General features: G+C 42.9%; 1 protein-coding gene and 1 pseudogene across 1 annotated transcript; one reads left to right on the top strand and one right to left on the bottom strand.

The window, feature by feature from the left end:
• Positions 1–2,714: 2,714 nt before the first annotated feature.
• On the top strand, positions 2,715–8,324 carry LOC117834030 (probable inactive leucine-rich repeat receptor-like protein kinase At3g03770). Its single transcript, XM_034713639.2, has 8 exons — positions 2,715–3,285; positions 4,053–5,585; positions 6,001–6,134; positions 6,327–6,567; positions 6,668–6,879; positions 7,004–7,047; positions 7,286–7,391; positions 7,819–8,324. The coding sequence occupies exons 2-8, from the start codon at positions 4,253–4,255 to the stop codon at positions 8,053–8,055; spliced, it is 2,307 nt and encodes a 768-aa protein (XP_034569530.2). The 5' UTR covers positions 2,715–3,285; positions 4,053–4,252; the 3' UTR covers positions 8,056–8,324.
• A 377-nt stretch (positions 8,325–8,701) lies between these two features.
• On the bottom strand, positions 8,702–11,320 carry LOC140220229 (uncharacterized; annotated as a pseudogene).
• Between the last annotated feature and the right edge of the window lie 895 nt (positions 11,321–12,215).

The following is a 12,215-nucleotide window of genomic DNA, read 5'->3' as shown; positions in this document are numbered from 1 at the left end:
CATGTACATCGATATAATACACTGTTACGTACTCCCTCCTCCCTCCATCATAAAGTATATAGATCGTTTTGAGTTTCTAAGTTCGTAAATATTTACATACATCTAGATATGGTGCATACGACATGATGATATATTGGCAGTTTGGCACATTCCTGCTACTGCGACTGCGACGCTGCGAGGACAATCGACGCGTCTGTGATTATCAGCAGCAATCAATGGTCGAAATAAAGTTTGTCCTGTGGTGCAGGTGACACTAGAAAAGTTTGTGTCACGTACTAGTAGTAACAAAAACAGCCGGCGTTAGGAGGAAAGAAGCACGGTGCACGTTCCTGTACCTTGGGTACGGGACACCGTACAGTTGCAGCTCCGTTGCACGCAAGCGGATCATTGTGTTATTATTGTGTGGTGTGTTGGCATAAGTGATTAGAAATGCTCATAATTACACCCGAAGAAAAAGTCATATTAGAATTATCCTGTGTCGAGTCATTTTCCTGGTAAATCGAATTGCGCACCTTTTTTTGTTTTTCATACACAGAAACGCGACTACAGGCATTTTGCTACAAGAAAAAAGTGATTTATCAGAAGATGGTAGTACAAGAGCATGTGTTATGGCTGATAATCTTTTTGAGGAGCAAATGATTGGATTCGGCATCATCATTACCCTTGAAGATTTTCAGAAAAGGGATGGGATCATGGGAGGGCCGCCAGCATCTAGAGGAGACATCACATGATTTCCTCAAAAGGAAAAAGAGACAGCACACTTTGCTCAAAAGGTAGTCAGCCTCACCCACATTGTTGTCCTTGCTTCCAAAGATAGCGAGCGGTTTACTCATTCATGCAAGTGATTTGACGCCAAAATTAAGGCTTGCTATTAGTATTTGCTTATATACAGATATGCTCGAGTTGCATTCACCTACTAGAGTTGACGAAAAACATAATTAAGCACTTGTAGATTCCAAATTTATTTTTGAAAAAACTCACATTGCTGAGTGTGAGTGTGCCATGGTAGTAGATACATCATACATGCTGCCGTGAACCTCTCAAGAGACCGAAATCATCAGATATTGTTGACCGTTTAGAGTCTCTCCATAAGTGGAACAAAACCCATGAAATTTATGAAAAGAAAATACCCCACCCCTTAAAAATCTAACTTTTTCTGTGAAGTTTGATTAACAATTAGTTGAATTATAAGTATATCAGCATATATAGAATTATACAACTAGATATTTCAAAATACTTTCACAATGTATTGGTTTTGTAGCCATAAGGAGCATATTTTGTGACAAGACAATGGACAAAGTCTAGAGACCGAGTCAAAACAAAATATGTCTTGTATTTTCACATGAGGACATATTCATTTGTTCTGAGACTTCTTAATTCACCTGACGAACACCAACCTTGCATGGGTTAATTACGCTAAATATAAGAAATGGAGACCTGAAGTGCAAGCTGATCATGAGTAATGCTGGATTCATTCGAGGCATGCTAAATTATTTTTCCTGCTACTTGCACGGTAGTTGCTGCTCGTTGGAATCGTAGGAGACAAGTTCAGTCACCAGCCGATTCCAACGACCAAAGCCAGACATCATCACGAACTAAGGGGTTGTTTGGGAGGGCTTCTCACAGCTTTACTTGTGAAGCCAAAGTCGATGAAGTCAGTTGATTTTGACCTTGACTTACACAATGACTTCATGCTACAATGCTCAGTCTTTTTGCAAAACAGGTGGAGTCGAAAATAAAGTTAAAATAAGGGCCCCCCCGAACAAGGCTTTAGGTTCTCCAACTTTCATGTGGGCAAATTTGTGGCTGGCACCGCATGATTAACATATTTGTTTTCTTTCCCCCTAACCTCCCTCCGTATAAGATGAATATAGCCCGCTTCCCATTAAGATAATATATTAGTTCAAATCTGCTTTTGCCTATGTTTTTAACAAATATTTGTATGCTGAAACAATTATTAGTACCGATGGAACATTCTTTTTCCATATATTGGAATACTAATTTGGCAAAAGAACAAGCAAACGCTTATATTGAAGAGAAGGATCTTGATAGACTATAAAATTGTAAGTAGCACACGTATAGTATTTCTTGTGAGAAATGAAATCACGAGAACAGAGCTATCATTTCGCTGAAAGAACAAAGGCACTTAATTGGTTTTGAAACTCAAACTGATTGGCCCATGAACTGATCATAATTTGACAGAGCCCTACCACCGGTGTTCATCCATCCATAAAATACAAGGACAATGCGGTGTTTTGTCAGGTTTAAACCCATACCTGCGTGATCAATCCATCCAGATCTCACAGACACATGTGGGGGCGTTTGGTTCGTCGTTTAGCCTCCACTTATATAATAGGTTTTGTAAATAATCTACATTTAATACTTATCTAAATATTCGATGTGACGAGTGCTAAAAATAAGCAGGAGAAACCAAACTAGGCCACATCTAGCTGCCAAGCGAACTTGCTAAATTCCACCGCTACAGCGAATTCCCATCCCCCACCGCCGACGACGAGACACCGCGGGACCGCGCTGAAAATCCGGAGCGGCCCCGTCTCGGCGTCTCCCTCCGTCCCGCTCCGTGGATTTGGATCCAAGCCCTCTTCCTTGCTCGGCTTCACTTTCACGGTTTCACCACCCACCAGCGTCAGCGTGCCAGCCACCGGTCAAAACTTCAAAGCGGCCGGGCGGGCACGCCCTGACGCCCCGCACCCTGTGCCGTCCCGCAGGTAAAAACGTTTCCGCCACCACCTCCCCAGCTCGCTTTGCGGCGCTTTGGCCCGTTCCTCCCCGCCCGCGCCCGGCGCCTCTACTTCCGCGCCAGCCAGCCAAGCCAACCACTCCCCTGCGTGCCCCAGTGCCGGCGGATTAACTTTTACTGCTTCGTGACTGAGGAGTAACAACGGATGGCTAGCAACCAAACATCCTCGTTCAAGGGTGAGGTGAGGCGCAGGCAGTGGTAGCGCTGGCGCCTGGCGACGCCCACCGGTCACCGTCCAGGGTCCATTAATGTCCTCCCGGAGGACCGCTACTGCTTGCCGCCTGCTGCTGGGGGGAGTGTGAGCAACCGCGTAGGTGAGAGATTGGTCCCGTGTGCACTGCGGCACTCTCCCTGCCTCCGACCCTCCCTCCCCTGCTGGTCCTCTTCCTCCTGCGACTGCTTGCTAGGTGCTGAGGAAGAATGGGGAAAGAATGTTGGGGGTTCTTGGATGCATTCGCGGGGTTCAGGCTTTGAAGTGACTTGGCGAGCTTCTTGCTATTGCCTCCTGGATTCGCTGCGTTAAGGTCAAAATCTCTGTGTTAGTCTGTTCCCGCATTTGCATTCTGAATGTCATTTCTCTTCTGCGCCAATTTGGTTCCTGATGCATTCTCTACTCTGGTACTACGGTGTGATTCGGTCTCAAGAAGATACTGAAATTTCCAATTTTCCTCCATGTTTTCAGTTTTACGTTTCCTTAAAGTCATGTGGTAAACCCTCGTTTCCCCGTCGAGTTTGCTGGATTCCTTCTTTTGCGATACAGCGGTTTTGTTTTACCGTCAAGCCTACTGCGTTTCTTGGTCGGTTTCGCTGCAGTTCTTGCTTGCAAGCTCAGATTTCTGTCTTGTTTCCTACCATTCTGTTATTAAGTCCCCATCAAGCGTTCTTGCAAAACCACAGGTTCCGAACTTGAATTTTGTATTTGTGCCAGCAAGCTCGTATGGTGGGGAATTCGCATTGGCAGTACAATTTGATCAATTTACTGTTGCCGTGTTCTTATTGCATATTAATGCTCCGCCCCGCGACCCGTCTGTCATTTTCTTTGTCGGGTTCCAACATATTTGGGCTACAACCCAAATGTTATTTTATTTAGACCGCAGGAAACTGTACACTGTTGCCTTGTTTCTTCCCCTGTTCGATCTGAAGTGAGGTTCTTCCGTCCGGCACCCAATTTGGATTTTTTATTTATGATAAGACAAGGATATGAGTCAGTTTACTGACATATTTGCCTTGTACTGCTGTAATTACTCTTTGTTACTTCCAATTTGGGCTAAAAAATTATAATATTCTGCAGGAAACTGTTTTTAGCAAGGAAAGGTCTAAGAGGAATCAGTGTGCAACACTGCAACTACATTGCTCCACCTTGGGCCTTTCTGGTTTATTCTGTTGCGAGAGAAAATTCTCATTGAAGTTCTGACAATTCCAGTTTTGAAGTGATAAAAGTTCACCAAGATACCAAGCCAACGGAGAAAATATAGAGATAGTTGAGTTCCAATGGCTTGGCACCTGAGTATCCTTATCATGGCCACAACCTGTTTTATGTTATTCCCAAGAAGTGAACAGTCTTCAGAGAGCGAACTGCTGCAGCAGCTCAGGAAGCAGCTGGAGTACCCCAGGCAGCTGGATGCATGGGGCAGCCCAAGCAGCGATCCCTGCTACACTCAACCCACTGCGGTACTTGCTGTAACCTGTGAGGGAAATGCCATCACAGAGCTAAAGATAATCGGTGACAGGATCACCAAACCACCAAAGTTCAGTGGCTATTCTGTTCCTAATGTCACCCTTTCAGAAGCCTTTGTTGTTGATTCGTTTGTTACTACGTTGGCAAGGTTGACTACCTTGCGGGTTGTTATCCTTGTGTCTTTGGGCCTATGGGGTCCCCTCCCGGATAAGATTCACCGCTTGTCTTCCCTTGAAGTGCTTGATTTGAGCTCCAATTTTCTGTATGGATCGATCCCTCCTAAGCTTTCAGTCATGTCAAAGCTCCATACCGTGACACTGGATCGTAACTATTTCAATGAAAGTGTGCCAGATTGGCTTGACTCGTTCTCAAACCTCACTGTTCTTCGGTTGCAGAGTAACAGGCTGAAAGGATCCATACCAGCATCAATTGGCAAAGCTGCCATGCTTACGGAGCTCGCGCTTGCTGGCAATAGCATCTCGGGGGATGTTCCAAATTTAGCCTACCTAAATAAACTTGAGATGCTGGATTTAAGGGACAATCAGTTGGATGGAGATCTTCCAGAGATGCCTACAGCATTGGTAACAATCTTACTCAGCAAGAATTCACTAAAGGGTGAAATTCCCAAGCAGTTTGGTGAGCTAAACCGGCTTCAGCACCTTGATCTCTCATTCAACTTTCTTGTGGGGAGTCCTCCTGAAGGGCTCTTTGCTCTCCCCAACATCAGTTATCTGAACTTGGCAGCAAATATGCTTAGTGGATCACTCTCGAGTAGCTTAACATGCAGCAGTACTCTGGGCTTTGTGGACCTGTCCACTAACCGACTCACAGGTGATCTGCCTGCTTGTCTGAATGGCAATATGAATAACAAGGTCGTTAAGTTTGATGGGAATTGCTTTAGTGTTGGCCCTGCTCACCAGCATGAAGCTAAATATTGCCAACAATCTCATAAGGGATCAAACAAGGATGTTGGACTTGTAGTCACTGTTGTCGGTATTTTGTTTATTGTGCTTGTGCTTTCTCTGGTGTTAATGGCTTCAAACAGAAGAAGCTGTCAGAAAGTTCTTGCTGAACAACAGTTCCTGCAAAAGCATAAACAAGATAATTCAACTTCAGGAATGTCCTCAGAATTGTTAGTTAATGCAAGTAAGAGCTCTTAAGATTTTGGCGCATTACATATATCTGGCACTTTACCTTCTATGGAGACCCCCTTTTGTTACTTATTGAACTTTGTGACAGTGACTATTTATCTGTTTACAAAAACCAAAATAAAGAATTAAACAGTCCATTTCTCCCAAGTTACGTTATGTCTGAATGAGCAAATGTGACATAGTTTTTGTGTTTCACATTGTTACAGTACAGCATTGGACTTGCCATTTCATGCAATTGTTCAACACTGCAGTTGTGTATATGTAGATGTGAATAACAATATAATGATGGAATTGTCATGAAATCTGAATTCTTGCATGCATGAATTCTAATTTCTCTTAACTATAATACTCACATAAGATGATTTCTCCTGTTTTCCTTGTCAATTTCAATAATCTCCCCTTCATTGCAGGGTGTATATCTCAAGCTGTCAAATTAGGAACACAAATACAGCCTTCATATCGCATATTTTCTTTAGAGGAACTCAAGGAAGCAACAAAAAGCTTTGAAAGGTCAGCATTTTTAGGCGAGGGAGCAATTGGAAAGGTTTGTTGCCATATTTTAATATTCATATTTTTTATTACCAAATGTGATACAGTTAATACTTAATGTTTTTTTTCTTCAATATTGAGTATGGTTTAATCTGTTTTTTATCGCAGCAGAGTAGAAATATTGGTCAGAGTAGTATGAATAGTATTTTGTTGACCTTCCATTTGTCACAACTTATCTTATTTTCAGCTATACAAGGGAAAGCTAGAGAATGGCACCCTGATTGCCATAAGATGTTTGGCATTACACCAGAGATATTCAATCAGAAATTTAAAGCTTCGTTTAGATCTCCTTGCAAAGCTTCGCCACCCAAATTTGGTTTGCCTCTTGGGGCACTGCATTGATAGTGCAGTTGATGAATCAAGTGTGAAGAGGGTATTTCTTGTATATGAATATGTTCCTGGTGGAACTCTCTCTTCTTATCTTTCTGGTAATAACCTAAATTTAAATATGCAGAAGTAAATTTAAATGAAACAACGCAAATTTTTGGGCCCAATTTGTTATTTACATTGCACTTTCTTTTCTGCCAGGCTCTAGTCCAGAGAAGACCCTAAAGTGGTGTGATAGGCTGCAGTTGCTGATTGCCATAGCTAAGGCTGTTCATTTCCTACATACAGGAATAATTCCTGGTTCCTTATATAACCGGCTAAAATCTTCTAGTATTTTGCTTGACGAACACCTTGTGTCAAAGTTGAGCGACTATGGATTATCGATAATCACAGAGGAGATATACAAACATGAGGTGGGTTTGTCATTCCGAATGAATGTTGCACCTTGCTCTCACCTATTTATTAAATTTTAATAAAGCAACTTCAAGGGTAGAATTCCTGTATTTTAGTATAAAACTAAACGTTTGCTGTTTGCAGGTAGTAGAAGAGAAAAGATACTTACAAAACAATGCTGCAGAAACGTAAGTCCCAGCTGTACAAATGCAGCTAAGCTTGATTTTATATGCATCTTCCAATTGTGCCTAGTTTGATTTCTGATATCCAGTTAAGACATACCGTAAAGTTTAGTGAAGAGTTCATTCCACTCACCAAATGCATTGAAATAGAAAAAGGAAAGGAAATCTGATTATAGGGGTTCATGAATGTCCTAATTAATGCTGATCCATTTCAAGAAACTTATATCTGTGTGTTTTTTTTTAGGGAAGATTCGGAGGATGATGTCTACTCCTTTGGTTGTATTCTACTGGAAGCACTTATGGGACCAAAATTACATGAAAAAGGGGGCCCTTTTGTTTTAAATGATTTGGTATATTCCCCTTCATATTTTACGTTATCAAGTTTTTAGTAGTGATACTTGATCAAGATTTGCTTGGTCCTGAGTAGGTCGCTTATTTACAAGAAGATTTTAGGCAATTTATAAGTACTTAAAATATCTATACTCCTGGTCATAATTAGTAATTAGACTTCATTCTGCATCATCCTTTTCACCTTCACAATTTGTAGTAACAAATATGCAAAATACCTGTAATCAACTTGAGTTACATTTTTTTTTCATTTTCTGAAAAGGATGAGGCATCCGGCGCAACTGATGAATGATTAATTCTCAGTGATCTAAGTTTGGCCTTCATATCTGTGTGACTGAAGTCCAACATGAGCATTAGTCTGGTCATACCAGTACAACTACTGGGGAAAACTACCAACTAAATCTAATAAACATTAGATTGTATCTGCAGGTTGCGTCAATATCATGCCAGGAAGAGCGAGAGGAAGTTCTGGATTCAGTCGTTATTGGCACTTCATCACAGGACTCCTTGTCCATAGTGGTTTCTATCATGATCAAATGCCTATCTGCCCAATCCTCAACCCGACCGTCCATCGAAGAGGTTCTCTGGAACCTGCAATATGCTGCACAAGTTCAGGTGACAACTGATGGTGATCAGAGATCAGAAGTTTCCTCACAAGCATGTTAGCATACCTGAAAATAGCAACATGGAAGCAATCTGGAACCCAGTGGCATCTGTATATTTTTGCAGTTTAAATAGCATGCTAAGTTCTGTAAGCTTAGCCGGGATATGGTTATCTAGCTACTCCCAGTGAAGGATAGCCGGCGGCGGTAACATTTTCCCTGCTAGCAGAACGAGTGCGTCACCATGGTGTTATGTAGAGCTTCCAGCATTTTGCCATGAATTTCACACCTCCGTCGTCAATCCAGAAATGCAGCACATGCTGCGTTCACTCAGAGCATAGAACTAGGTAGCTCCACTTCCACAAAATCAAGAATTGTTGCAGACCTGTTGCGCTTTCTAAATGCTTCATGATAAAACGAAACATAAGAATTTAAAAAAAAAAGAAAATGTATTTTTCACCTTCAAGTATTGTAAAAGTGTGAATTTCATCCCTTATACTCTCTCCATCCTAAATTACTATTCGTTTTGGTTTTTCTAGGTATATGACTTTTGCTACGTATCTAAACATAATATATATCTAGGCAATGTTTTTTTAGGCGCTAGGCGGTTTCTAGGCGGAGACCCATCGCCTAGCACCTAGGCGTGCCTAGGCGTTTTGCCTTTTTTTTATTTCAGCATATATAGCTGAATAATATATATAAATATAGTATTTCAGCATAAGTTGAAGATAAATTAAAAGATAAAGTGATAAACATGACATGATAATTGTCTAATTGATAAAGCCCCACTGCCATATCTTCTTCAATAGGGTTCCATATATCCATCCTCATCATCATCAAACTCTTCTTCTTCGGACTCAAATTCTTCTCCTTTATAAAGTTATCTCACTCTTGCACTTCTACGCAGCTCAAGTTGTTGATCTGCTCCCACTGCATCTCCAATAACAGACCAAGGTATCCCTGTACCTTCCATCTCCTCATCTTCCTCATCTCTATAGACAACTGTTGCACAATTATCTCCATCTTCATACAGAAAACCTTGAGCTTCAGTTGTCTCACTAGACAAGAGAACATCAGTGGTCTTCTTTGACATTATCCTTTCTTTCTTATTAATCAACTTGGAGTTGAATTGAACAAAGACCAATTTGTTGAGTCGGGTTGTAGTAAGCCTATTTCTCTTCTTAGTGTGTATCTACAAATTAAACATGAGAGCATATAACTATCTTAATTCCTGTAAGTTTACTGCTGAAATCTAGTCACTAGATATGGAGTTAGGGACTAACCATTTCAAATGTACTCCAATTTCCTTCACAACCAGAAGAGCTTGATGTCAGAGAAAGGATCCTTGTTGCCAACTTTTGTAAAGCTGGTGCTTCAGTTTCATACAGCCGCCACCAAGATGCTGAAATAAACAACAACTCTTTAATATTAGTTACAAACATACAATAGATGATAACCAGCTGTGTAACATAACTACATAAGTTACCTCTACCTGGATTGTAATCAAATTTTTCACAACTCCTTGCAAGCTTCTTGTTAAAATTTCCTTCTCTATTTTGAAACTTCTTTAGTTCAGTGTTGACAGCCTCATCTTGCTTCTCATCATGATGATAAAAAGTCTCTACACAGCTGATAAATCCTTCTGTTATTGTGGCTTTATCAAAGATTGATAGGTTACCATAGCTGTAGTATGGATTCAGCAGATAGGCAGTCAAATGCAATGGAGAATCTAGTCTTCCTTTCATCTTCTTGTCAATAATAGCAATAACTTCGTTGTAGCAGGACTGAACATTGCCATAGGCTTCCTTGATCTCTCTATTTACCTTCAGTAGTTCTCCATATAGGAAACCCATTAATGGCTTCACATCCCCATCAACCAAACAAAGAACTTTAACCAATGGCTCAAAAACACTCAATATTGTTGCTGTTGCATCTTTTCCTTTTTTTTGACATCACATCCTTCAATGTGTCCCACCTATTATGAACCACCATATTTCTTAGTTGGTCCTTCTTCTCTAGTATGCTGTTCAAAGTGAGAAAAGCTGAAGCAAACCTAGTCACTCCTGGCCTTATTATCTCTCTCCCCTTTGTGAAGTGTCTCAAGCACTCCAATGTTCTTGTATGCCCATATACAAATATGGTGAATGCCTTTGCTTGGTCAATCACCTTCTTGAACCGTGGCATGTTGCCAATTCCTTGGAGCATCAAATTGATTGTGTGAGTTGCACAAGAGCTCCAAAAGATGTTTGGTCTCTTCTCCAAAAGTAGCTTCTTTGCTCCCATGTTGTTAGAAGCATTGTCTGTCACTACTTGCACCACATCATCCAGACCAATGTCTTCAATTGCCTTGTCCACTAGTTCAAATATGACTTCACTTGTGTGTGACACATCTGACATCTCTTTTGAGCTGACAAAACTGGATCCATCAGCACATTTAGTGCACAGGTTCATTATGCTTCTCCTCTTCCTATCTAACCAAGCATCAGTCATAACAGAGCACCCATTCTTCACCTTCTCAGCCTCACGTTCTCCCAGCAAACTCTTGGTTCTTGCATATTCTTCTCCTAGCAAACTCTCTCGCAGATCACGCAGAGGTGGAGGTTGAAGTCCAGGGCCAAACTGTCCAATTGCTTCACACATTTGCTTGAACTCATCATTGTCACAAGCATTGAATGGTATGGCTGCATATGATACAAAAAGTGAGTAGTTCAGGCATGTATTCAAATCTGAAATGTAAAGAAAGTGAGTAGTAAATTACCATGTGTATAGACCCATCTTGCAATATATTTATGCACCTCATGTGTTCTTTCTTTCCAAACTTCCTTGTTCAGCTTCTGTTGCTGCAAAGATTCAGATTTTGTTGCTTTAGGATCAATAGCACGTGTTCACTTATCCATGGGTCCTAATTTGTGAGGCTCTGAACTTCCAACACAAGTTACTTCTTCATCCTCTCCTCCAACCCGAGAAACATTCACTTCTTCTCTAAGCTCTAGTTCACGAGCAACTACCTCCTTCCTCTTCCTTTTTGAATCTTCCAGTGACTTCTTGCACTTGTCTTTAGCCTCCTGTGTACTCTTCTTGCATTTCTTCGCATTTGTTCCAACATTGGCCACATGTTCCTTCAACCGATGCACTCCACCTTGGCTCCGGTGACCACAGAACTTGCACTCCACCTTGTCCTTGTTGTTTGGATCCACCAGAAACCCATACTCTCATCCCACATCATCTGAATTTCTTTTGAGGACATTCACCTCCTCCCGAGCACATTCAGTGGTAACACCAGTACCAGTTTTAGGAGCACAACCATTAGCAGCACTACCTCCCGACATACTACATGAACATTGAAGAGCAACAGAGGCATCAGGTATATGAATTGCAGAGATACAGAGCACTAGAGTCTAGAGCAGTGCAAGACTACAAGGTATATGAATTGGAATTGCAGAGATCAACCATGAATTGCAGAGACTACAAGGTATATGAATTGGAATTGCAGATATCAACCATGACTACAATATAGAGCATACAGAGGTACACAGAGCAAACATGCACCATGAATTGCAAATATCAACCATGAATTGAATTGAATTGCAGAGATGACAGATGAGATGAGAAGCCAAGAAGAGTACAGAGGAGCAGGGGGTGGCGGGAGGAAGGACAAGGCCCTCACCTTGGGGTTCCCGAGCGGCGGGGCGAGGTGCAGCGAGGATGTCCAGGGGCGGCGGTGGGCCGGCGGACGGGGGTGCAGGGGACTTCCTAGGGGCAGCGTCGGGCTGGCAGACGGGGGCGCAGGGGACTTCCCGGGGGTGGCGTCGGGCTGGCGGACGGGGGCGCAGGGGACCTCCCGGGGGCGGCGTCGGGCTGGCGGACGGGGGCGCAGGGGACCTCCCAGGAGCAGCGTCGGGCCGGCGGATGGGTGCGCATGCGACCTCCAGGGGCAGGGCTGGGCGGCGGACGGGGGCGCAGGTTCCTCCAGATGCGGTGGTGGACCAGCGGCCGAGGGCGCAGGGAGCTCGAGATGCGACGGCTGGAGGGAAATCGATTCCTTTTATCGCGCAGGGCTTTCCTTTCCCACGCGCAGGGCTTTCCTTTCCTAGGTGCCGCCTCCTCCGCCTACTCGCCGCGGAGGCGCCGCGGAACTCCGCGGAATGCCGCGGAGCAGGACGCGCCTACACCCCTAGGCCAGGCGGAACGGCCCCGCCTAACGCCTAATCACGCCTAGGCGAG

This window comes from Setaria viridis, chromosome 8 (genome assembly GCF_005286985.2).
Source record: "Setaria viridis chromosome 8, Setaria_viridis_v4.0, whole genome shotgun sequence".
Lineage (NCBI taxonomy): Eukaryota > Viridiplantae > Streptophyta > Magnoliopsida > Poales > Poaceae > Setaria > Setaria viridis.
The sequence above is the reverse complement of the archived record's forward strand: the minus strand, read 5'-3'. Positions and strand labels throughout refer to the sequence as shown.